Source organism: Chenopodium album, chromosome 15 (assembly GCF_948465745.1).
Source record: "Chenopodium album chromosome 15, dcCheAlbu1.1, whole genome shotgun sequence".
NCBI classification, from domain to species: domain Eukaryota; kingdom Viridiplantae; phylum Streptophyta; class Magnoliopsida; order Caryophyllales; family Amaranthaceae; genus Chenopodium; species Chenopodium album.
Genome location: NC_137848.1, coordinates 15395114 through 15421161, shown reverse-complemented (window position 1 = coordinate 15421161; position 26048 = coordinate 15395114). Strand labels below are relative to the sequence as shown.

General features: G+C 34.5%; 3 protein-coding genes across 3 annotated transcripts; all 3 read left to right on the top strand.

Moving 5' to 3' along the window:
• The first annotated feature begins 3881 nt into the window (after window positions 1-3881).
• Window positions 3882-12058, top strand: LOC145581999 (uncharacterized). Its single transcript, XM_081639037.1, has 6 exons — window positions 3882-4182; window positions 6772-7005; window positions 7680-7791; window positions 7873-8047; window positions 10920-11160; window positions 11387-12058. Exons 1-6 carry the CDS (start codon window positions 4008-4010, stop codon window positions 11680-11682), a joined length of 1233 nt encoding a protein of 410 aa, XP_081495163.1. The 5' UTR covers window positions 3882-4007; the 3' UTR covers window positions 11683-12058.
• A 549-nt stretch (window positions 12059-12607) lies between these two features.
• Window positions 12608-15300, top strand: LOC145580894 (membrane protein PB1A10.07c-like). The gene is made up of 6 exons (XM_081637978.1): window positions 12608-12734; window positions 13402-13635; window positions 13832-13943; window positions 14028-14196; window positions 14422-14689; window positions 14993-15300. Exons 1-6 carry the CDS (start codon window positions 12608-12610, stop codon window positions 15298-15300), a joined length of 1218 nt encoding a protein of 405 aa, XP_081494104.1.
• A 3860-nt stretch (window positions 15301-19160) lies between these two features.
• On the top strand, window positions 19161-25769 carry LOC145583007 (uncharacterized protein At5g19025-like). The gene is made up of 2 exons (XM_081640106.1): window positions 19161-19968; window positions 25431-25769. Exons 1-2 carry the CDS (start codon window positions 19235-19237, stop codon window positions 25468-25470), a joined length of 774 nt encoding a protein of 257 aa, XP_081496232.1. The 5' UTR covers window positions 19161-19234; the 3' UTR covers window positions 25471-25769.
• The last annotated feature ends 279 nt before the right edge of the window (window positions 25770-26048 follow it).

Here is a 26048-nt window from a genome sequence, read left to right as displayed (position 1 = left end):
GTCATTAACGAATTTTTTGAGAGAGAATCGGAATATTTCTCTATAAAATTGCTACATAAACGGGCAAATCATATAACAAAGCTATATTTGTATAATTTTGTAAGCAAAAAAAATAAATATATGATATATATATAAAAATGGCAAAAAAACGTGTTTCTTAACAATGATAAAAAGGATGGGTCCTAAAATTATGGATGTAGATGTATACGGGCATACGACATGTAATTTAAGAAAGTTATCATTATCTAATATATAGCTAAAAAAAAGGTGAATAAAAGCTAATTAGGAATATCCCAATATTATAGCCACTAACTAATATGCCCAAGATTCCAAAGATATATTTTCCAAAATATAATAATAAGATAATTATCCCATAAATATTTTTTGCTAAAATGATATGATAAAAATTCCAAAAATATAATAAGATAATAATCTCAAAAACAATTTTGCTAAAATTACATGATAAAAAATTCCATAAATCATTTTTTTGTTATACGATTAGCGTACAAGTAGATTCCAACTATTTGTTAAAAAAAAAAAAAAAATAAAGTAGATTCCAACTACAAAATTAAAACTAAAATTTTAAGGTAATGATCTAACTAAATACAGGTGATGACCTAACAACAAATTGATTACAAAAATCGCAAAACAAGATTCTGGATCAAACAGTGCGGAAAAAAAAAAAAAAAAACTTGAACTCTAAATCGAAGAGCAAACCCTCGTTATCCATTCATCTTTTTAAAAAAATGAAAGATCTGCATTTTACATCATAATACACGTTCCTAATGCTTTTTTCATCCTCAAAACTATCAAATAATGTGATTTTTAGATTGATCAAAATTATCAATCGAACCCTAAAACAAAATTTGTAAACGAATTTGGACGGAATTTTGGTCTGCGTTGCGAATAGATTATACAAGATTGTATGGGAGTGGTTGATTACTATCATGAATGAAGAACAATGATAAATTTTTTAAAGTCTGAATTTTAATTATAATTTAATTTTCAAAAATGATTTTAATAAGAAAATAATAGATTTTAAAAAACTGTAATTATGTATTCTTTAAAAAAATACATGTATTTACAATTATATATACATACATGTATAGTATATATATTTAGGCTTTTAAAAATAAATAAAAAAAGGACCAATCATAACATGACTCATCATCATGTTATGGTGTCATTTTTTCGAAAAATGACAAAGTAGAAACATCCAAGAGTCAAATAAATAGATATGTAATTTCCAAATCTGTTTCTTTGGTTAATTTGATCATTCAAATGGAGAAATATTCATTTCATTTTCTAATAGGTCTTCGAGTTACCTTATAGTAAAAACTTGGTGGCAACTTTTTATTTCAAAATTACAAATTTAATTTAATGGCATTAATTAAATAGAAAATCGATGTATGGCTTCTCAAAGGCTTAGCACACATCGCACAAATCTCCTCGTGATTGGGTTAAAACATCATTTTGGATCGTTAAAATAAATCAGATCAGAAATGTACATCTCAGTTCAAGTGTCGAAAATTTTCTATTGATGATATAAGTTGCACCCTAATCAATATATACTATATAGTTGTTGGTGCCATGCGATGCAATTAGTCAAGGTTTACTTTCATATGTGGAGTATGGCTCCTAAATTTGAGATAGAACTCCAGCGCATTGATTGAGCTAGCTATAAGCAGGAACACGGGGGTGTTGGGTGTACCCAAGATATAGTTTAGGGTGGTGAGGCCAATCTTGCCTTTTAAATAAGCAGGAGTTACATTTTGACTTTTTTTATTTTTTACTTTTTTACTTAAATTAGCTTCACAGGCATATAAAGTTCATGTGCTCTATTTTGTTCAACTATTGATTCTTTTTATAAAATAAGGAAACACTAAATAAATTCTATATTATTCCTTTTTTTAGATGTCATGAGTAAACCCTACAAATAAGAAAGAATATCTAGAATAAAATTGGAAATTTGAGGAATTAATAGTCTTCCTAGAACGTTCGAAGGTTTGGGTAGAAACTTTCCGCTTTGGCATTTTTTGGGTATTAGGCTATAAATGAGCTGATGAATAATTATTGAAAATAATTCAAACAAGTCTAACTTAAATCACCTCGAAAATCATTTTTAGATTGAGAAATAAGTGCATTATTTAAAGTCATCCCTTTACCATTCTTTGTTGATTTAAAATGATTCTTCACCTTGATTTGAAATCAACAAAAAGAAGGAAAAAAAAAATCATCTATGATATATGTATAACAAGTTACCAAAGAAGTCATCACCAAGAGAACGAGCTCTGATCCACCTCAAACAATTATTTGAGCATGAGTATATAATAACTAGACATCTAGCATGTAAAACAAGGAATAAATACATGCGTCGTTGCTGTGTTTCATAATATAATCTCATAACACAATACAACCAAATGAAAGCAATTTTTCACAATACATCAAGTATACTCAATCTTCATACAAATTAAACCATCTATCTCCAAAATCACCTTAAATTCCAACCAAACACATATCTAGTAATTACATTAGAAAATTCTTATGCACACATTAGAGAAAAGGCATGTGGGGGGTACTTCTTCTGTATTTTGAGGGAGCCCAATTTATCACCTTGATAAACAAAATTCGTTTATCGAGGCAAAACTGTAAATAACTCAACAAAAATATCCAATCATCATGGAACTTTTGTAATTATATATCAATATGGAGCCTGAACTTGTATATTCTCCTATACTTTTCATTTACAAAAGTAATCAAGATTTCATATAAATCCAAGCATTAACAATCATTAACCCACAACTGTACAACTCTAACCCTAAACATATTTTCCTTAAAAAGTTGATTATCTCGAGGAAAGAAATTTATCATTGAGAATTTGAAACATCAAATATTCAATTATAATTATAGCAAAATGAAGCATAAATTAATTACTTTTTAAACAAGAGCATCACAAACATCATGATTGTAATCTTCATCACAAGGTCCACAATCTTCCAAAGTACCTCTTACTCCATAGATGTGAACATTCATTAATCATCTTCAAACAGCAAAAGCCAAAACATCAATAGCCCAAAATTTCTCAAAATTGGTTTTAGTGTCGAAAACAAGAAATCAAACACTCCATAAAACCTAACACCCCCCCCCCTCTCAAAATAACCAAAATCATGATACCAACTCCTATGAAATTAAGATTGACCTATTGAAAAACATTAGATAATATGTGTAATTTGTGTGCAACATAGATAACAAAGTACAAGTACTTTATAAAAGCAATAGAGGAATAAAAGTACGTAATAATATGAATACTCTATACTTCGTAATAGATATACACGACACAGTCGAAATTAGTCTATGCCGTAATAGAGTTTAATCTACATGGATTAAGGAAAATTTGCAAATTGCAGCCATTTAAAGTTCGTATTTTGCAAATTGCAGTCATTTAAAAAAAAAATTGCAAATTACAGCCCAAAAGTTCGTATAAATTGTAAATTGCAGCCCGATTCAACTTTTTCATCGGTTTACATGTTGAAAAATTTTCGTTTAAGGTTTTAGGGGTCATTTTAGTCCTTAGGGACCCGAATTGAGCTCTGAATTAGCAAAAAAATAACGTAAGGCCTAAATTGGCCCCTAAGACCTTAATAGAAGATTTTTCGACTTGTAAACCGATGAAAAAGTTGAATCGGGCTGCAATTTATAATTTATACAAACTTTTGGGCTGTAATTTGCAATTTATTTTTTAAATGGTTGCAATTTGCAAAATACGAACTTTAAATAAATGCAATTTGCAAATTTTCCATGGATTAAAGAAGAAATACAAGGCCACATGTTTTGTAATCCTCCAATAATTCAAGTCAAAATTCAAACTCTGTAAAACAGAACTCGTCAGTGTTTCCAGATACTTCTTATTTCATCCCATCAAGAAACTCATCTCATCATAAAATAGCACACAAAAAGCTAAACAGTAAACACAAACAAAACCCAGAAATCAGAAGAGAGAGAAAAAGATGTCGTGCTTGTTTTCCTGCTGCGCATCTCTTGCGTGCGGGTGTTGCACATCAGTAGCATCTGGGATCACAAAGAAGTCTGCTCGTATTGCTTATTGTGGTCTCTTTGGTGCTTCTCTGGTTATTTCCTGGGTTCTTCGAGAAGTCGCTTCTCCTTTGCTGCAGAAATTCCCTTGTATGTTTTTGTCATTTTTACTGTTTAATTTCATCTGGGTATCTCTCATTTTCCTTCAATTATGTTTGAATTGCAATTTTTTTTTATTAATTCGTTGGTTTTTTTGGGTTTAATTTGTTGTTGATTTTATGGGTGTTGTGCTGGAATTTGGTGTTGATTGCCCAATTTGTTGAATTGTCATTTTTTTTGCTGTTGATTTTGCTATCTATTGTTGAAATTTGCAATCATTTTTGATGGTCATTGATTGGGTAAAAGGGGGTAAGAAGTAGTTTATGGGAATAGAAGATTTAGTCTTGAGATGGAAAATTTTGTAGAAGAATTAGTACAATTTGGTGGGATTTTAGAAGATGATAATAGTCTTCTTATGTTGCGAATGGTATAAATATGGCTGGCTAACTTAGGCATAAGGAAAGCAACATGCTAAAAAAAGGGGGTTATACCCTTAGGTAGGCTATCACAATCGGAAGAATTTGAGTTGTGCTTGAGCTAATGCAGTTTGGAACAATAGTATCTGCATTGTGACAGAAGAATGGTTTCGTGGCATTGATTTTGTATATTTGATCAGATGATTCGTTATATTGTAGGCGATAATTCTAACTGAAGCCGTCTTATAAAATTAGGTTATTTTCTGTAGGAAGTTCAAATTTTTAAAATTTTATATTACACCTGATATATTCATTAACTGAAAACTTGAAGCAAATTAGCAAAGCAAATCTTTGGCATGATTGGGAAGTAAACTTCATATAGGGAAGGTTAGTTATGATAATCTATTAAATATCTTAAAAATGAATTATTTTTTTTTATCAAATACGGAGTATGACTTACAAAGTATTTATTAGGAATGTAGGGAGTATCTTTTATATATCTTGGCTGTGGCAGATGGATTGCAGATATAGAGCTCTTTTCAGGGTTGGAGGCATAGTGATGCGGGAATTTTAAAACTTAAGAGGTGAACCCGTGATTCAAACTTAATTATGATCTTCTCCAATTGTTGACCAACTAGTGGTGGGTTTCCTTTGGCATTAGTAGTCTTTTTTTTTTTTTTTTTTTCCTGGCCACCAATGATTGGGTTGAGAAACCCTCTCCCCCTTTTGCACCCTTAAGTGGGGCATGTTTCTCAAAATGCAGGCTTTGCAAACAAGACTTTTCAGAATTCAGCACTCTTGGCTGATGGATTTATGGTGAACCCAAGAACGGGGTTGGTTGAAGAAGAACATTTTAGGGTATAGACTAATGCCTCCAATTTTCTTAGTTGCACTTATACACTATTCATACACACTATTATGACTGTCATCGGTGATGGGATCTTTTTGGATGCACCTCAACATATACTTTCAGTTTATCAACTTTGTAAAAAATTTATTTTTCAATAAATATAGATATTAATGGTTGAATTATGCATTGATAAGTGTGAAAATAGAATTTTGCAACTATTAAAAACGGGGAAAATATATGGTGACACTGGAAGTCTGGTAGAAAGTAGGATCAACAAGATAGATATGGCAGGTGTAGGCATTAAGCAACCACATTCATATTATACTTGATGAATTCATTAACTGAAAACTTGAAGCAAAGGATTAATTTTCTTTGGTATGATTGAGAAGTGAAACTTTAAAGAGGGAAGGTTAGTTATGATATTTCAATTGAATTTATTTAAAGCAAATCATTATCAAATTAAGCAGGAGTATATATTAGGGATGTATGGAGTATCAAGAGCTCATACCAGGGGTGTAGGCATAATGATGCGGGGATTTAAAATCTTAAGAGTTGAACCTGAAATTCTAACTTGATTATGATCCTTTCTGATTGTTAACCAGTTGGCGGGTTCCTTTGGCACTAGTAGTCTTTTGTTTCCTGGCCACCAGTAGTTGGGATGTGGAAACCCCCTCCCCCTTTTGCGCCGTAAATGGTCATGTTTCCCAACATCCAGGCTTTGCAAACAAGATTATTCAGAATTCAGCAATTTGTTGATGTGTTTATCGTGAATCCAAGAATGGGATTGGTTGAAGTAGAACATATGAGGGTAACCATAAAGCCTCTGTTTTTTTAGTTGCACTTTACACTATTTGCAACCTCTACTATGACTATATTTGGTGACATAGGGAAAAATATAGTCATATGAGATCTTGTTAGATACACCTCAACATATACTTTCAGACCATCAACATTGGTAAGATTTTTTTTTTTAAAAATTTATGAGTAACTAAAGATTTTAATGGTTGAAGTTGTGCATTGACAAGTGTGAAAATAAAAATGCCACAACTATATAAAAATGGAGGAAGTATTTGGTGATACTGTAATATTGGAAAAAAGTAGAAACAACAAGAAACATGTGGCAGGTGAAAACAACCACAACTATATAAAATTTCATGCAGATCTAGGAAATGTGAAGAGTTATATCTGTATCAGCATAATCACTATAATTCGGGCAAATTGTTGGGATGTATCCATGTGCATGTTTAGGACTTAATTTTTAGCTCGAGATAGCAGATGTGAGCTAGATATAATGTCTGCATGCCTGCTGAATTAACTTTGTGTCTTAGATCTGTGTCTGACACTCTGACATATCAAATTGATTTGACCTTGAAGGGATTAACAATGCTGATCATACGAAAGAGTGGTACCAAACAAGTACAGTTCTTCGGGTCAGCTTGGGGAATTTCCTGTTTTTCGTGGTGCTTGCCATAATAATGATTGGTGTTAAAGACCAGAACGATCGACGAGATTCTTGGCATCATGGAGGATGGATGGGGAAGATGATTATTTGGTTTCTACTTATTGTTCTCATGTTTTTTATGCCAAATGTCGTTGTAGATATATATGGTAAGCTCATCATGGTAAACAAAATTTTATAATATCTTTTGCCTCCTGATATTTACTTGGCTGCATTTTCAAATCATTTGACTTACAGTACATTATTTTAGCAAACTTACTGTTGCCTTTCAAGTGAAGTTTCCTAACTCTTCTAAAATATCGTCACTTACTCCCCTGATCTTAATTAAAATTGTAGGGATGGGAGATCTGTCTGAAAAAGTATTAAAACCCTGTCAACTATGAGTCGGATAAAGGACGAATTTACACATCGAAGTAGTACATTTTAGCCTAATTTACTAAACTAGGGAGTAAATTATTATATACTCAATCTTGTACTTGCAAATTAAGTAATAGTGGAATATCTACTGTGGGACTCAACCAAGTTTTTTCTTTTTAGATTTGTGTAACTCCTTGAAGTTATTATGCTCTAACATTCACCTATTTTATGGTTGCTATTTGATTATAGAGGATTTTATGGGAAACTAATATTGTAATGCTGCTGATTAAAAGGGTATTTAAGCAATTTATATATTCTTTTGTGGATAAATGGGCATGTTTGTCAGGGTATGACAAAATAAAATGGTCTGTTAAGGGGCACATCCAGTGATAACAGGGTGTAGAATCAGCATGCATTGTTCTGTTTGTATCACAATTTTATCTTATCATTCCTCTGTACTTTGCAGGTATTCTGTCAAAATTTGGTGCAGGACTGTTTTTATTGGTTCAGGTCATTTTACTATTGGATTTCACTTACACATGGAATGATGCTTGGGTTGAGAAAGATGAGCATAAATGGTATACTATTGTAAATTAGCAACTAAAGCTGTTACTTATCTCTGATATTCTTGTCTGAAGAAAATTTTATTGATTTTTCAGGTACATGGCTTTGCTTGCAGTATCAGTAGGTTGCTATATTGCTGCTTTTACTTTATCTGGAATTTTGTTCATTTGGTTCAACCCTCCTGGACAAGACTGTGGCCTCAATGTGTTCTTCATTGTGATGACCATGATACTTGCTTTTGCATTTGCTGTCATTGCTTTGCATCCAAAGGTGAGGCTCATGCTATCTCTCTCTGTTTAATCACAAGGCAGTTAATTTGGCCTTTTTGGCCCTTCCTTACATTGTACTTTTTATTCGCTTTGTTTAGTTTGTTATATGTTAGTTATTTGGTCAATTCTGGCATCAAAGCTTCATTTGCTAACTCAAAGGACACTATGCTGACAATTATAGGCTTGAGAGTTGAGACTGTGGCTAATTGGAGGTGGCACAGATAATATGCAAAACCATAGTATTACTTTTCTGTAAGCTTAGTAAACAGTAAGACAACTATGATCTTATTTTAGGTGTCATTTACACATTATTGGCAACAGTGAATTCTTCCAACCGATTCCATATTTAGGAAATATTGATGGAAGGAGAACCTAGCATAATATGGACTTGTGAGAGTGTAATAACAATTAATTTGATTCTAGATAACTTGTTATGTGGCGGAAGGGTGGAACCAGTCTTAGTCAGAATTAGCCTTGCTACGCAGGCAACTAACTTAAAGGGTGAAGTAGAAGCTATATCTCAAATGTATTACTTCCTCTGTTACATGAATATTGCACCATGGGGGAGAGAGGCAAATTGACAAAAGTGTCCTTGTACTTTTAAGGAATTACTTTTATTCATAAGTATATGCAAGTGGGTGGGGGACGTATTACATGGGTTTTAGTACGGGTAGATTGGTAAATGCACTAGGTAAATATGAAATTCCTAATAAGGTGAATGATACAATATTTGTGGAACAGAGGAAGTATATGAATTTTGAGACTTTGAGAGACGGTGAATATGAATATGATGTCAAAAATTATATTTCCTATCACGGGGAATGCCTCTTGTTGCGGGAACCTATTAACTTAATGTATATTGATGCTTTGTACAAGTCAGGTTATTATGTGTGTGTGTGTGTGTGTGTGTGTTTGGGGGGGGGGGGGGGATCGGATGCCATTTGTGTCACAACGTGTTATCTGAATCCGTTGAACCAAGATGCAAATCAGTTATTGACCCATATCAATGTAATTCTTTTAAATCTAAGGCTAAAGCCAAAATAATAAGTACAATTTTGTAAACACTTTAGTTTTGAGTGTTTTTTTTAAAGTTTGGATTAAAAGTGAAAATTGTTAGAAGCCCCGTCAACTTATTTTAGTGAATTGTTTTATGCTGATTTAGGAAGATTCTTAATCTAATTGATATTTGTTGGACCGGTATTGACTTATAAAACTTTACTGTTTATATTTGTCTTTTTCTAGTTTTCATTTTTGTAATAATTAATAACAGTATTTGTTCGGAATCTTCTTTACACAGTTATGTGAATGGAATCTAGTACTTGCTTGATACTATATTTCCATTATATATTTTTTTTCAATCGCAATATTTAGGATTTTACACTATCACACACACACACACACACTCCTGTGTAGGTTCAAAACATTAATATTTTTAAAGAAAATTTGTGAGAAAGCACCTTATAGCAAAGTCTTATAAAATGCACACCTTGATGGGCTTTTAACTACTATATATGTGATCCCACAAACCCCCCTCTTCCTCCCCTTCCCCCAATAATTGTAGGTAAGTCCATCAAGTATGTACAACCCACATCACCTAAACCTAGGACATTGACTTAAAGGATATTGACCCAAGTCAAACAAGGGAAAGGGAAAAAGAAAAAAAAATTGCCAAATGACCTGTTACAAACATTCTAATTTGAAGGATTATGTAAGCACAATGCTAATTCTTACACAGTTTTTACATGTATGGGCTTTAACCATTGTTTTAGTAGATTTGAAACTTTTCTCGGTTCTTTTGTAACATGCACTCATTTGTCAATGGATATAATGTATGATTTTTTTTTAAAAAAAAAGTAGCATTTTTGTGCTATTATAATGCCTCTTAACTTCAACATTAACATTTGTAACTGCTTTGGAAGGTCTATCTAGAAGGTCCAATAGGAGGCAATGACCCCCCCCCCCCCCCCCCCCCGTCCCTTTTTTTCTCCCAAGCCTCCATTTATATACTTTTTTATATGTGCCTTGCCACATTATAAGGCTATGGAACCGTTTATAGTCACAGTTTTCAATTGTTAGCTATTTAGTGATAAGGGTTGCAGAACAATTATAGTTGATTTGAATTTTCTTTGACCAATCGATATTGGTTTTATGCTTTATGGAAATCCTACACATTTCACTCTACAACAGGACTTAGTGTCTTGTTTTGCATTAATTCCAGCTCCACATTTGTTCGAAACCCTTTGGATTGAAGAACTGTAGGACTTGTATCAAAATACTCAGTCTAAAAGATACCACTAAATTTCTGGTTAGATTCTTTATGTCTTCATGCATCAGGCTATTATGTTCACGTGCATCATATGTCTCAGCATTGGAACTGACCATTCTGCAAATCAGAATGAAAAGGACATAGAACCTTTGTCTTGCTCATGAAAACTGAAGAGCTTGATTGCTTGCATTACACCTCTTAGTAACCCCTTATCCTGGTAGATTTATTTCTCCTGATCGCCAAGCTTACCTGTACCCTTGTGGAACCACTTTCTTTTTTAATTATCCTTGTGAATCAGTTTGAATTGTGATCTTATTCCCATAGGAGATTCCCATGGTAAGATGTGCAAAAGTATTGTGCAATATTTGAGTTCATCTGAAAATAATTGGCCTTTAGTTAGGTTTGTATAACTGTATGCTTTCTCTTTCTCTCTGAACAGTGGATGTTGAATTGGCTATGATCTCTGCACAATTGGCCTTAACGGCTTGATGCCAAAGATCAGTATTTATGCATGATGTGCGAAAGTTGCTTTATCTATTTAGGATTAATTTTTGTGTGGAAAGACAATTCTGATTAAGTTAATGACGTGTTGTTTAATTGTGAACAGGTGAATGGAAGCCTCTTGCCGGCCTCAGTAATCTCTGTCTACTGTGCTTATGTGTGCTATACTGGTCTTTCTAGTGAACCTCGTGATTACATTTGCAATGGCCTACATAACAAATCCAAAGCTGTTTCCACAAGCACCCTTGTCCTTGGATTGATCACAACCGTGCTCTCAGTCTTGTACTCAGCTGTTCGCGCTGGCTCATCAAAGGCATTTCTATCACCCCCCTCATCTCCAAGAGCAGGTATAAATACCCAAATGTATTCACAGAAATTCAATGCTTTATGTACGCATGATTAGATCTTGCAGGCTTATAAGGATTTCTCAATCCTACAGTAATCCTACAGTCACCTGGTCTTCTATGTTCTCTCATTGCTGTCTTACCCTTCTGCTGACTAGAGTAAAATTTAACTGAATTCTGACACGTTTCTTGACTATTCACCAATTCTTGAATTTGGTGTCCATTGCAGGTGCTACTACCCCTCTTCTGACCTCAGACGACCCAGAAGCTGGCGACAAAAAAGATTCGGAATCCCGTCCTGTCAGTTATTCATACACTTTCTTTCATCTGATATTTGCCCTCGCTAGCATGTACTCAGCCATGCTTCTCTCGGGATGGACCAGTTCGTCTGACAGCGCAGATCTAATTGATGTTGGTTGGGCTTCTGTCTGGGTGAAAATCTGCACAGAATGGGTGACTGCAGGACTTTACATTTGGTCTCTTTTGGCGCCTATACTGATGCCAGATCGCGAATTCTTTAGTTAATTTATGAGAATTATGTTCTTTAATTCTTATATAGCTCACCATGCCTATCAATAGCTCGATTCTCAAACTTTCATGCCAATGAATGTTTGGCTTCCGGAACTTAAGATAGGTAAGAAAGCATGTACAGTGTTTAGGTAAGGCTTGTGTAATTATGCCCTCTTTTAGACCTCATATGTTAAAACTATCCAGTAGAGCAAATCTTAGACCTCTAATAACTATGTGTATATAAATCTAGTGTGCAAGGAATGTGGTTCGCTACAAGGATTGACATTTTCCTTCGTGGGAGATTCTTAAATTTTCGCAAGACATTTTTATAGTTTGGTTCTTAAAATTTTGAATGAAATTATTTAGACAATTTTTATATTGACAATGACAAGTTTGGGTTGCCAGGTGACAGACGTATTGAATGAATGAAATTTGGTTCAATTTGTATACAAGTTGTATTTGCGTATCAGGAATCAAAATGTTCATACCATATGTACTAACTGTGGCTTATTTATTTTTCTATGGTTTTCCTTCCGTCTTAAAAGATTCCTAACACAATCCAGTAACATGGTCAAGAATCACACCATAATTGTTATTTATTATGGTGATGGATAACGAGACACATAAAAAAACATTGTAAGATGGAGAAGTTCAACATCAACAGAATGATTAGAGCTTTATTTATATATTTTTTTCCATGATAGTGACAAGATGAAGATTCATAGTTATAATGTACTACTATGTATGATTTTGGTGAAAATTCGATTCCAAACTACCAACCTGGCAATCCAAACTTGTCATTGTCAATATGAAGGGTTGACTCGCATCATCAAGGAAATTGAAGGGTTTAACAACACGAGAAACTCCCCGGTTTTGTCCTTGATTAACATTCAGGTGAATATAATAATACTTAGCAATCGTTGTTATAGAGAGAGTGATAATGCCAGGGTTCTCTTGGATGACAAAGAAGTCAGCTAGGATCGCCTATTGTGGCCTCTTTACTGGCTTTATTGTTCTCTCCTTGATTCTTTCACAGGTTTTAGCTCCTATGATGCAGATTTTCCCTTGTATGTTCTTTACTGTCTTATTTACTTTTATCTCAATTGTTCTTAAGCTTGTGAATATTTTTGTTACGTATGAAATCATTCATTTTTGGGTTTAATCCTTAGCTCTTTTTGTTTGTTCAACTGTCTTTCTTTGCTTCTTTGGTTTATTATGATGCTTGTGAGTTGGGTATAGGAGGAAGTAGTTTATGGAAGATCAATAGAATATGTTCATAATGATTGCAACTGTGCCTGAGTTAATGCAGTTGGAATTTTAATTACTCCCTCTGTCCCTTGTCGCAATAATCCACTATAAGGACAGTTATGCAATGTGTTAGCTCTGTTCTCATTATATTCTTTTCGGGAGCTATTGCTTTGATCATCTAGTGAGTCCAAATGAGCAGCGACTTGGAATATTTGTTATTTTGATGTTCCTAAGCTAGGACTTCAATCTTTTCCTGGAGTACAAGGATTTAATGTTATCATGTAGTATGCATTCTGATGTTTTAGTCCATTTGGGCCATCTAACAACGTTTATCATATGAGTGATGTTCTTTCATCACCCCTCTCTGAACTCCCAGCATCGGACAGCAAAAGTGAATGAAACAGCTAGTGAGATGCTTGAGTTTCTTCTATGATGACAAACGTTGTGTTCATTATCTAACATTGTTAACTTGAATTGACCTTGAAGGGATACATAATGCTGATCACACAAAGGAGTGGTACCAGATAAATGCAATTCTTCGGGTCAGTTTAGGGAATTTTCTTTTTTTCACAGTGCTTGCCTTGATAGTGAGTGTTATGAATGTTCAAAATGACCAACCTGATTCATGGCACCATGGACGATGGACAATAAAGATAATTATCTGGCTTTTACTGATCATGTTTATGTTTTTGTTGCCAAACGTTATTGTAGATGTGTATGGTAAGCTCTCTATGTTGCTCGATTTCTCATAATAAATATACTTAAGCTACAACTTCAATTCATTGTAATTTTATTATTATCGCAGTAAGTTTTCTGCTGCATTTCCATTGAAGTAAGAGGGCGATTTTTAGCTTTTATTTTATCAGATCAGTTCAATTACTCTGCTGGTCTCAAATCGCAATTGTGTGTTTTGCAGGGTTTCTGTCAAAATTTGGCACTGGGCTATTTTTGTTGGTTCAGTTTGTTTTACTATTGGATTTCACTTACACTTGGAATGATGCTTGTCTTAAGAATGATGATACGAAATGGTATATTCTTAATTCATTTAGGCAGCTGCAATTTCTTCCTTTTTCTTACATTCTTATGCAAAGAATATAACATTGATTTTTCAGGTTCTATGCCTTGTTTGCAATATCGGTGGGATGCTACATTGCTTCTCTTACTTTCTCCATATTTTTGTTCATTTGGTTCAACCCCTCTGGTCACGACTGTGGCCTCAATGTGATCTTCATTGTCGTGAACTTGATTCTTTTTATTGTATTCGCTCTGATTGTATTGCAGGTGAGAGAAATGCTCATTTTGTTAAACTGTATAACAATTGAGTTTGGTCTTTTTGCCCTTCCTAAAGAACATTTCTCTTTTTTATCTTTTGTTCTTTTGTTTATTAACAAAGAGAAAAGTTGCTTCATCATTATAGCCTTTATAGTTTATAGGATTTTACTAGAGAGACAATGCTTATCAATTAATTACTCCGTAATATTGATGTCTTTGTACAATCGTGAACAGGTGCAAGGGAGCCTTTTCCCAGCTTCAGCAATTTCTGTGTACTGTACCTATGTGTGTTTTACTAGCCTTTTTAGCGAACCCCATGACTATGTTTGCAATGGCCTGGACAACAAAGCCAAAGGCGTCTCCACAAGCACCATTATCATCGGACTGATCAGTACAATACTCTGTGTCTTGTATTCAGCTCTTCGTGCTGGCTCGACAAAGGCCTTGCTATCATCCCTATCATATCCAAGGGCAGGTATGGATGCATTCAGCTATTTTACAGCAATTCAAGACTTATTTTGGTTTGGCACTCGTTTTCACATTAAACTAACCATGAGAGGAAGTTGGTTGAGGTTACAACTTTGTGAAATTTTTTGTACCCTCCCTTATCTATTGAAGTGGAAGGACTATTTTGTAATGCTATGTTACACCATTTCGTGTATGTCCTTATTGACAGTATTTGCCCATCTAATAACCTTTGCACATTATTGGTTGCTCGCTGCAGGTGCAACTCACTTAGATGCCGCCCTTGCTCATGGTGTGTACTCTGACATGCTCTTCTCGGGATGGAGCAGTTTGTCTGACTGTTCTGAGGATACAGAAGCGGTTGAAGACATAAGGGATTTAAAATCATGGCTTGTTAGTCTGTCATACTCCAAGTTTCATCTGATATTTGCCCTCGCTTCCATGCACTCTGCCATGCTTCTCTCGGGTTGGACTAGTTCATCCGATAGTCCATATCTTATAGATATTGGTTGGTCTTCTGTCTGGGTAAAAATCTGCACGATTTGGGTGAGTGCAGGGATTTTCATCTGGATTCATTTGAAAAATTCAAGTGATTTATTCATGAGAGAAGAAAGGGTGGGATATTGGAGTGATGATCATGGCTTCTGATCAAGATAGCACGACGGAGTATAATTTATAGTCCAAGTTACTGTCTTTAAACTAGTTCTAGTTAATTTCGCATCTAATCATGTAATCGGGGTATTAAACTTGTCCTTTCAATAATTTTTACTCCAGCTGAATATACAAGTATTAGGGGGCATTTGGTTCGCAAACTGATATGGGGTTGGAATCAGGAATGAAATCATAGTGGTATGAGTTTGGAACTTGATTCTTAATAGCATATGTTTAGTATGAATACGAAATGCAATTTTTTTTTTATTTAATACGTAAAAGTATGAGAAGGAGCCAAATCCACCCCCTAAGGTTTCTAAACCCCATACCTTGGGGGTTTGAGGTATGAGTTTGAATCTCTTAAAATCATAAAACAAAAATAAGGTATGGGTTCAAATTATTCTAATCCCATACCTTATACCTTAATTATGTGAACCAAACACCCCCTTAATAATTAGTTATTGATATCAATCCATTTATCCATTCTATAATCGTGCAATGTGTTTTGTGTGCGGCTGGCCACACCATGCGACCACTTATAAAAAAACAAAGTAACTCCTGTAATACTGACTAAGTAACCCCTGTAATACTGACTAAGTAACCCTTAACCACATCGTGTGGCCAGCCACATATAAGACTTTGTAATAATCCTAACTATATGTTGAGTTTTTGCATCAGCTTAGAGGCTAGAGCGTCCACAACAGCTAGTTACTTTTGTATTCCCTCTCTTTATTTTTCCCCCCTAAATACATCACTTGGTGATGTGCGGAGTTTAAGGAAAGTAATACATAAATTTGTGAGTGATTGAATAATTTATGGGTTTTTCTACATAGTCACACTCTTAATTTCACTTTTTACGTTGTGCCATTGCATATGGCGAATTACACATTGTACCTGTATAATTGGTAACTATATAATGACCTTATCGTTATCTTGTTGTTAATAAATTCCGTTATGTTGTTTAATCACTGTTAATGGGCCCACTCTCCACTTATTAATAATTTTTTATTGATTTGTATTTTAGAAAGGGGGCCATTTTGATCCTTATGGATCCAAATTGAGCTCAGATTTGACAAAAAATAACGTTAATGTCTCGATTTGCATGTCATTATTTTTTTAGTAGTGAAAATTGTTAAGGTAAGGTATCGGGAAAGTGGAGTTAGTAGAAGAGAAAATTAATAAAATATTGTGAAAGTGGGATTAGTAGAAGAGTCTATTAACTACTACGTATTATTAAAACAAAATATTGCTGACGTATCTCTACTCAAAACTGTATACGTGTCGCTTTCTTATAATTTTTTTTTCCGGCTAAAAGGCTAAAACCATTGATGATGTCATTTTTTTATTTTTTTTTTGAAATGATTATTTTTTTCTTTGTATGATAAATCGGAAACAAGATAAGTAAGTTCTTTCAACAACTTTAATCTAGTAAATCGAAGTTTGGTAAATTGAATAGCAACTGCATTCCTTTATTTTGATTGAAAGATCTATCATTCCCTCTCCTCAATTCCTTAACACTAATATTCAAACGTTCAGAAATTTCCTAAAATATTCAAACTGAATTTTATTTAACAATTCTCCTTCCAATAAATTTATGACAAAACTAGTTTTGTGCCCGGGCGATGCCCAGGTTATTTATTACAAAGTCTTATATATGGCTAGCCACATGATGTGGCCACTTCACATAATCACATACAAGACAATTAATTCACTAATTGGGTGTTACGATGCTGAGCAAATGGGGTTACCTTAACGCGTATGTAGGTTACTTAAATGAGAAATATGGGTTACTCTCTTAAATAAGTGGAATTATTCTTTCATTTTTTAAAACAAAATAATAGGGGTTACTCGAATGAACAAATGGAGTTACTTATTTCTAAATTACTTGAATTCACTCGTATAATGAATTTGAGCTAATTTTATGGACAACATGAGGTTACTCTTATAAAAAATTGAGGTTACTCATACATATAAATGAAGATTACTCTTATAAACTAATGTGGTCACATCGTGTGGCTAGCTACATACAAGACTTACCCATTATTTATTGAATTTTAAGATAAAATTTTAATCTATGTATCAAATTTTAAAATATATCATTGATACAAAATTAATTAGGAATTGATGTGATTTTGTGACGATTTGCTATCTAGTAAGCATGTAATGACTAATAATAATGTTGGTGGAAATGTTCGATTTAATACATTAATAAATATAAAAAATTAGCAAAAAATAAATTAAATAAAATAAATGTTCAAACCCCGCTGGGTTGACCCGAACCCAAAACTTTGGGCAATGGTTGAACATTTCTTGACTCATAACCTGAAGTGACTCAATCCGATATGACTCATGATCCAACCCTAATTGACAGGTCTACATAGTAATAAAATTCTATTAGATTGTGAAGTATATTATTTTAACCGATTAATATATATTATAAATGGATATTTTACGCTTTGAATTACTACCTCCGTTAACATTTACTTGCAACTTTGGAATATTTTATGTCTCTCAAATAATACCCCAAAGTTGCAAGTAAATGTTAACGGAGGTAGTACTTCCTTCGCTCCAAAAAAATATTATGATATAAAAAATAAATTTATATGATAAATTTTGAAAATTATAATCTAATAACTTTTTTTGAATAAAATTATAATTCGATTTGTACATCTGAAATATTGGTATTTTATCGAAAATAAAACTCTAAACTACAATTTTATCCTAAAATGCTATCCAAATAAAATTCTAAACTAACTTTTTTATCTTATGAAGTCTATCTAAATCTATTCAACGTGGCGCGGCACTTGGCGAAAAATTGAAATGCCAAGTGTCGCTGTCTCGTGATCTGGCTAAAAGTTTAGCTTTATATATTAGTTATATGATTGAAAAGATTCATTATATATTCGAATTCTATACTATAATTTTTTTTATAAAAACGTGCATCGTACAGGGATAATTTAGTTAATCCTAAAAAATATTAATATATTTTTACCAAATAAAGAAATATTGCCATTATTATAAAACAAACCTAAAAAGAAAGTGTTGTGATTATTATAAAATGAAAGAATTTCAAATTTTTTTAATATTTTTTTTTTTTTTACAAACAATATATCCCATGAAATAAACCATTTATTAAAAGTACAGTAAAATAAAATAAAGTGTACTCTTTACTTGCAAATGTCACCACAGTTTATATTCTACTCAACCAAATTTTCACTAACATGCGCCCCATGTCTTTCCCCTCTCTCCACCCAACCTCACCACAAATCTCAACCCTCCAACTTGACAAAAAAATCACTCATATATTTTTTTTTTTTCTTTTTCACGGGAAAAAAAATCACTCATTTTAAGAAACAAAAACAAAAATAAGTAAACCATCCCTCCAAAAAAAAAAAAAAAAAAAAAAATAAAGAAAAAAAAAAAAAAAACCACCCAATATAAAAAAAAAAAAAAAAAAATCCCCCAATTTTATTTTGGGTAATAATATATATAGCTATGTATAAGCATTAAATATGTAATCTAAAATGGAATCAAGTTGGAAATTCATCATAAAATCATGCGCAAATAGGTGTAATTAATGTTAATATATTCTTATTATTTCTTTTTTTAGTTTCTTATATACGAGAGATTTTTATATACTCCCGGGTATGCCGAATACCGACTAACCCAAAATTGGTTTTTGCTTTTAATTTGATGATTAAATAAAAAACAATCATCAAAATGAGAACAAAATACTTATGGGTATACGGTGCACTCGGGTATATATAATTAATTCCACTTATATACAAAGTATATGTTTATCATTTTCCTTTTACTTTTATTTATTAAAAAAAAAAAAAAAAAAAAAACTGACCACCTTCCTTGTGAATAATTTCACCCCAAAAAAGCCACTACCTTGACCCATCACCCCACCTCCATTTGTTACACTAACATGCGCCATCACCTTCCTCACCTTCACCCCAACCCACACCCCATTTTCTCTCTCCTCACTTCCATCCCCACCACCATTACAACCATGCCTCCTTCTTCCTCCTCTTCTCCTCTCTCCAAACCCCGCAAACCATCCTCCTCCTCTTCCTCCACCTCCTCCGCCGTCAACCACCACTCCTCCACCCTCTTCTGCCGGCACCACTCCCCCTCCGCCACCGCCACCCTCGATCTCCTCATCCTCATCCTCGTCCTCTTCTCCGGCACCTTCCTCCTCACTTCCTACTTCTCCTACATCTTCAACTCCCTCTCTCTCCTCCTTCCCCCTCTCTTCCTCTCCCACTCTTCTCTCCTCCACCAATTCCCCCTTATTTACCTTCTGGGTTTTCTCCTCTCTTTCGCACTCGTTGCTGTTTCTTTCGAGATTTGCTGCTGCGGCGGATTTGGGTTTCGATCCCGGAAATGTCATAACCCTAAGTGTAAAGGGTTGAAGAAGGCTCTGGAATTTGATTTGCAGTTGCAGACTGAGGATTGCTTGAAATCGGGGCCGAATGATATTGATAAATTGCCGTGGAAAGGTGGGAATGAGTCTAATCCTGATTATGAGTGTCTTAGAGCTGAGTTGAGGAAGATGGCGCCGCCTAATGGTCGTGCTGTTCTTCTTTTTCGTGCTAAATGTGGGTGCCCTATTGCCAAATTGATCGGTTGGGGACCTAAGAAAGGGAGAAAGCATAAAAAGTAAGTGCAATTTCTTTCTTTTTGGTTTTTGATCATGGGTTTTTGTTTTAGATATTGAAATTTTGATTAATTGGTTAGTTGACTATTGATATAATTTTGGGGTTTGAATCAATGGATTGATAGAATTATGTACTGATTGATTTTTTTTTGGGAAGTAATTTGAGTTTTCCAATTGAAATTATATTTGATGATTTTGAAATATATGTTGATGTGGTTGTAATATCATATTGAGTATTCTTGAATTCTCTCTGTTGATTTTGTTCGAAATCAATCATTTACTGGATTCTTTGCGGATTATCCATTCATGATTGACCTGCTTTCAGCATGAAAAAAGCCAGAAACTTGTGTCATTACTTGTGTTTTGTTATTTGATGAATATTGTTCAGTGGTATTTCAATAGTTACATAGGTTACATAGTTACTTCTAAGCTTATCCAGTTCAAATTCATTTGGTAACCTGTAGAGTGGTGTAGTTTAATTATAGGGGTTGCCATTAGTTGTATTGTTAATCTCAAAGTTGCCGTTAAGGCTCAGAATGTAAAGCTTCTAATAGGTCCGGCCAATAAAGTCTTGCACTACCCTAAAGCAATGCTTTCGCAATTTCATCACTGAAACTATCTGCTATCAGCTTGTTGGTTAAAGTTTTGTTAGCCCATGTAGATTAATGACAGTAGGATTGATGTTTGGATTCTTCATCATCATATCCATTCTACTTGCAGTCATTCCAGAGAGGGTGTGGTGGAGTCAGAGAACTACAGTATTTTGTTCAAACAATATTATCATTTGAGTAGGTTAGTTTTTAGCCTTCTGTTTCTGTCTTCAAAATGCCTAACTCATTCTAGGTGAACAATTCCCTCCCTTGTGCCCTCTTTGTCTAATGAAACGAAAAAATTCATTAGCTTTGTTGTTTGAACTACTAACTGGCATATCATTTTCATTTATATTACTTGGTGTGGTCGGTTGATAGTAAAACAGAGTTGCAGAAGCAGGTTACAGAGCATATATACTTAACAGAAATGGTGCTCAAGTGAAGTGTTTAGTTGTTGATTAGTTCTGACTGACTACTGGCCTTTAGGGCTATTGTACTGTGACCTGCTGGATTTTAGAATTATTTGTGGACTTCTGGTGACTACTAATAACCGTTAGTTTCTCTATCCCTTAAAGTTAAGGTGTTTATGCCTGTGATTGGTGTGGAAATCAGAGAGAACTGCAGATGACAAATGAGCTTTTGCTATTGCACCAATCTTCAGTTACTTTTAAACCTGTCTTTATCTCACTCTCAATTCCATTTCCAATCCGGATCAAGTTTGTAATAACTTGATTGCTGTCAGTTACACTGCTCCCCAGGTTCCCTTGTATGTTTTTTGGGATTTTAGAGTTAGATTGTGCTTGAAATAATTTTGTTCATGCTTCTTTCATCCTTTGTGCTTCTGCCATATATTCTTCAAGCTCATCCATTGTTCTTCATTCCAACACCCATCAAGGCCATCACCTATCAAGTAAACCTGATGTTATCTCACTCTTACTTCCTTTTGTCTCCTGAGATGGCCTTTATATAAGCTCCATCAGTGTCTAAGAACAACACAAATTCCTTTCCCTTTCTTTCCCCCCTTTTCTGATGGTGTAGTCAAAATCTTGCTGTTTAAAAATCTGTTTTTGCTTGTTCACTGATATATAACAAATTATGTAATTAACCTTAATTCTAAGACCTCTATTTTATTTTATATTTAAAAATATGTGCTTTGTTGTTATCTCATATAAGCTTGGATTCTCTGTATTTTGTGAAGTACTGTAGTCACCAGGGCTCTCCTTGGTGTTAAACTAACGGAAGGGACATACAAGGGAACTTTCTGAAATATCTACTTGAAACATAAATTCTTGAGTGTGCAATTTTTACTGCTTCCTGTGATGGCACGATCAATTGAGATTTTGATTGTGGCTGTTTCTTGAGGTCCAAGGCTGGACTGTCAGAAATCTTTTATTTGGTGGTTAGATCAGGTATCTTAACTACTTGTTAAGAAACTGTGAGTTGTTGGAGTGCTTGTGGATTGGAATGAGATCATGAGAGGGACAGAGAATGGAGTAGTCAAAATATTGATTGAACTGGTTGGTGTATGATGAAGCATCCAGGGGGATAATAGCCGAATGAACTGCACACAGTCACTTGATTATGGGCATATGACAGTTGTATTTAATGGGTATGCAGATGATGAAGGATTGCTTTGGGGTTATTTTGCTGTAGAGCCTGGTGGGTTATGGTTTTGTTTGACTTGATAAAGTATGGAAGTTGCTACCATCATGTAATTATAACTAATAAGAGCCATCAAATGTGGTTGGGGGCAATGATAACTATTAGCTCTTGATGATGTATGGATAAAGGTCATATCTCCAGTTTGCTTCTACGCTCGGCATCATGCTTCCAGCTTCTCTTTATGTCTTACATAATACATGTCAGACTCGAAACTGTATGCTCTCTTGATGTTAGGAAAAAACTTCGTAGTCAGGTCAGATTTCTAGAATGAGTTTGGTACCTTAACTTTTGGAAATAACTATTAGCTTTAGGATATATCATCTTCTGAGCACCATTAAGGTGATCCTTGATTTGAAACTGCCTATGACTAACAGAAAATTTTTAGTCCTATCATATATAAGGTTGTACATTGAAAAAACTGGAGGAGGAGGTTCTGGCGTTCTGCAGTAACTGTTTTTAGTCTTAGTTTTTGTATCTGTGATTGTGTGAGTGCGGATGTGCTTACATGCATATGTCTGTGACTGTGGATATGTGATTTTGAATTAGGGTGTGGAGGAGGGACGCATTAGCTATTTTTAGATGCAGTTTCCGTTTCTTAGTCTTAATATGTCTGCACATGCATCAGAAGATGTGTTCCTGCATGTTTGTATTATTTACATCAGAACTCTTTTCTTTCCAGGACTAATACTTTGTGCTACATAATTTATTTGGCACCAATCTCCTAATTTTCTTTTCTCAAATGTTATCGATATAGGAAGCTTTTATGTCTTTGTAGTTTTCCTGTCCTCTTTTATTGGTGGCCTGAAAGTTATTCTTTTCCCCCTTTGTTGGATTATCCATTCCTCCTGGGGCAAAAGAATATGTTCTTTTGCAATCTGTAAAGAAAGGTTGTTATTCTCCTTTGGGCTTGTCAAATCAAAGATATATTGATGCCTTTTAGTTGCTGCTTATTGATGGAAGCCTGATAAGGCTCCAATATTCTTTTAAAATTAGGGACATACTTTTTATTGACTGTCAAACTAAGAATGATGCAATAACTGAGTATTGATTAGTACGATAAATTTCATAAGTTAATCTCTGGTGTGGTAAACAATCATTAGCCACCAGCTGGTTGAACTGTTGAATGAAATAGCTGCTTAAAAGAAGTTGTGTTTGATGTTAATAGCAACTTTTATCTGTTTGTATGAGAAGTAATATGTTAGAATGGTGGTTCCGTTGAGTGCTACTTGTGCCTGCTTTGATCAGAGATGATATCTGTACTATGCTAATAGTGCCTTGTAATATAAGGTAATTACTGCTATAATACATTACATTTTAAGAGGCTGAACTTTATATTGGCAAAATCTAACAAGTTTTGTAGCTACTGGAATCTCTCTTTTATTCACTTATGAGGGCCATACAGGCCAACAATCATAGTGTGTAGAGCTGTCAAAAGTAGACCTGACCTGTAAAATTAACCCAAACCAGACTTGGACCTAATATGACTCAACTTGAAATCAACCTGAGTCCTGGGTTGTCCTCCGAACTCGAGACCCAAACCCTGAACCTTATTAGACCAATCAACCTAACCCAAATTACTGATTTGAACCAAACCCAACCCCTGGACCTAATATGACTCAACTTGAAATCAACCTGAGTCCTGGGTTGTCCTCCGAACTCGAGACCCAAACCCTGAACCTTATTAGACCAATCAACCTAACCCAAATTACTGTTTTGAACCAAACCCAACCCGAACTCGAGGATGACCCAAACTTAACCTGTTGAATACTAAATTCAACCTGACCTACTCAACTTGTTATTGACCCGATTCAAATTCAACATGGCCTATAATTGACCCAACTCAAATTCATCTGGACTTGTCAATAGTACAACCCGTATTCAACTCAATTCTAATACAACCTACATAGCCTTTATCTTATACAATTACATTACTTACATACATGCTCCTTTCAGAATTTGTTTAATACTATATGAAAATGTACACGGATGATGTCTCAAACACAAACATGCTAATGACAGCTATGACGCTACCTAAACTTGACCTGATCCAAGTTTAACGTGATCTGACAATGACCCAACCCAAAATTGACTTGAACTCGATGATGATCTGGCCTAAAATCACCTGCTACAAATTCGTATCGTACTCGAATTGAGTCAACCTGAGTCCAATTTGAACCGACCCGAGCCCGATAGGATACATGACCTGAACCCCGCATTGATGAACCCAATAATTGAGGAGGTCCTTGACTGGTTAATCAATAATTCAGCATCTTGAATTTTAATGTTCTGATCAACACTACCATTTAGAAAGGGAGAGTCAAAGTGTTTCTTGTTACATCAAATTCTAATTTCACTTAATTTTTATAAAGTGACTGAATTTTGTGAATTTGAACCCCCCCAACCCCTCTCAGTTTCACTTTTCCTAACTCAACTCTTCAGTCTTCCTTGTATTACATGGCCTTTTAGAACAATTCACCCGAGCTTCTCCCCATCATACATAATCTGAAAGGTGCTGGTTGAGGTTGACAGCTGTGATTATTTAGTCAAATTTAATCAACTTGTTTGTGGTCTAGCTTTAGGAATCCTATGGTTTGGCTGATATGTCTTTCTGCTCTTGTTTATTTGCAATTCTATATGTCATATTTTAATAGCATCTTCTAAATTCGTTGTCTTATAGTTGATAAATGGTTACCTAGTATTCACATGCCCTTACACTCAAGATATTATCACTGGCAGTACAATGATAATTTTGTTCATTTGAATGCTGATATGATCCATCAGTGGTACTTGGTATTTCATAGGTCAGGGCTTTTCTGTGACACTTTTCTATAGATTTTTATTTCCATGTTTGTGGTAGAGACTGCATTTAATACCCGGTTGTCCCTGGATGAGCAAAGTTGATAGCCTTTACTTCTTACTTCATATATGTACCCTTTTGTGTGTGTTTGTGTCTGTTCTTTTTTACCCCCGAAATGGATGGTTGATAATCTTGATATGTAAAGCAATAAATTCCACATTAGTTGGACTGTTATCAGGCCTGTGTCCTGTGGTACTTGGACTCTCTATCTCTTAAGATAGCTAGATACATTCCCGTGTCTGGCATGATTTAGCCCAAGTAACATTCTACTGACTTTAGGCTTCATCAGCGTTTCCCTTTCATGCACAGTAGCATATAGTATTTTATATAAATTGATGATGTGTGGCTCTTGCAGGGCTTTATCTAATTTAACAGCCAATGGAGATCATCGCTGATGGCTCGTTTCGAGATGGCTGCGGCCTGTGGCTGTGTGCTGATACATTGATATAATCCTTTCGTGCTACTAATCAGCTGATATGCCATTTCGATGGAAGTTGGATGTAGAGGACCAAACATCTAATTGAAACTGGCAGGGGGCAGGCTTCCATCTGAATTGCATTTTCTGTATGAATGTCATTATGTAGAACTGAAAGGATAAAATACTGTTTAAAATTTCATTATGTTATTATGGATTGTTAATATCAATTTAATGCCGATAAATAAATGAAAGATTATTTCCTTGTTACTGTCCATACCTTTTGATCTACGCCACATATTTGACTGAACATAATCACAAATTATCAATGTTAAATAGCCAGGCCTTTTGATTAGAGGTGTCAAACCCGAACCGATCCGAAAAAAATTATCCGTTTCGAACTGTAACCGATCCGATTTGATCCGAGAAATTCAAGACCCAAACCCGATCTGTAACCGAACCGAACTCAACCCGAATCCGAACTTGACCCGATCTGAACTCAACCCGGCACCGATTTGATCCGACCTGAACTCAACCCGAATCCGATTTGACCCGACC

Coding starts and splice junctions, on each gene's coding strand:
- LOC145581999 (XM_081639037.1), top strand. CDS start 4,008: ATGTCGTGCTTGTTTTCCTGCTGCGCATCTCTTGCGTGCGGGTGTTGC. Junction 4,183..6,771: donor TTTGCTGCAGAAATTCCCTT/GTATGTTTTTGT, acceptor TTGACCTTGAAG/GGATTAACAATGCTGATCAT. Junction 7,006..7,679: donor TGTCGTTGTAGATATATATG/GTAAGCTCATCA, acceptor TGTACTTTGCAG/GTATTCTGTCAAAATTTGGT.
- LOC145580894 (XM_081637978.1), top strand. CDS start 12,608: ATGCCAGGGTTCTCTTGGATGACAAAGAAGTCAGCTAGGATCGCCTAT. Junction 13,636..13,831: donor CGTTATTGTAGATGTGTATG/GTAAGCTCTCTA, acceptor TGTGTTTTGCAG/GGTTTCTGTCAAAATTTGGC. Junction 13,944..14,027: donor AAGAATGATGATACGAAATG/GTATATTCTTAA, acceptor TTGATTTTTCAG/GTTCTATGCCTTGTTTGCAA.
- LOC145583007 (XM_081640106.1), top strand. CDS start 19,235: ATGCGCCATCACCTTCCTCACCTTCACCCCAACCCACACCCCATTTTC. Junction 19,969..25,430: donor AAAGGGAGAAAGCATAAAAA/GTAAGTGCAATT, acceptor TGGCTCTTGCAG/GGCTTTATCTAATTTAACAG.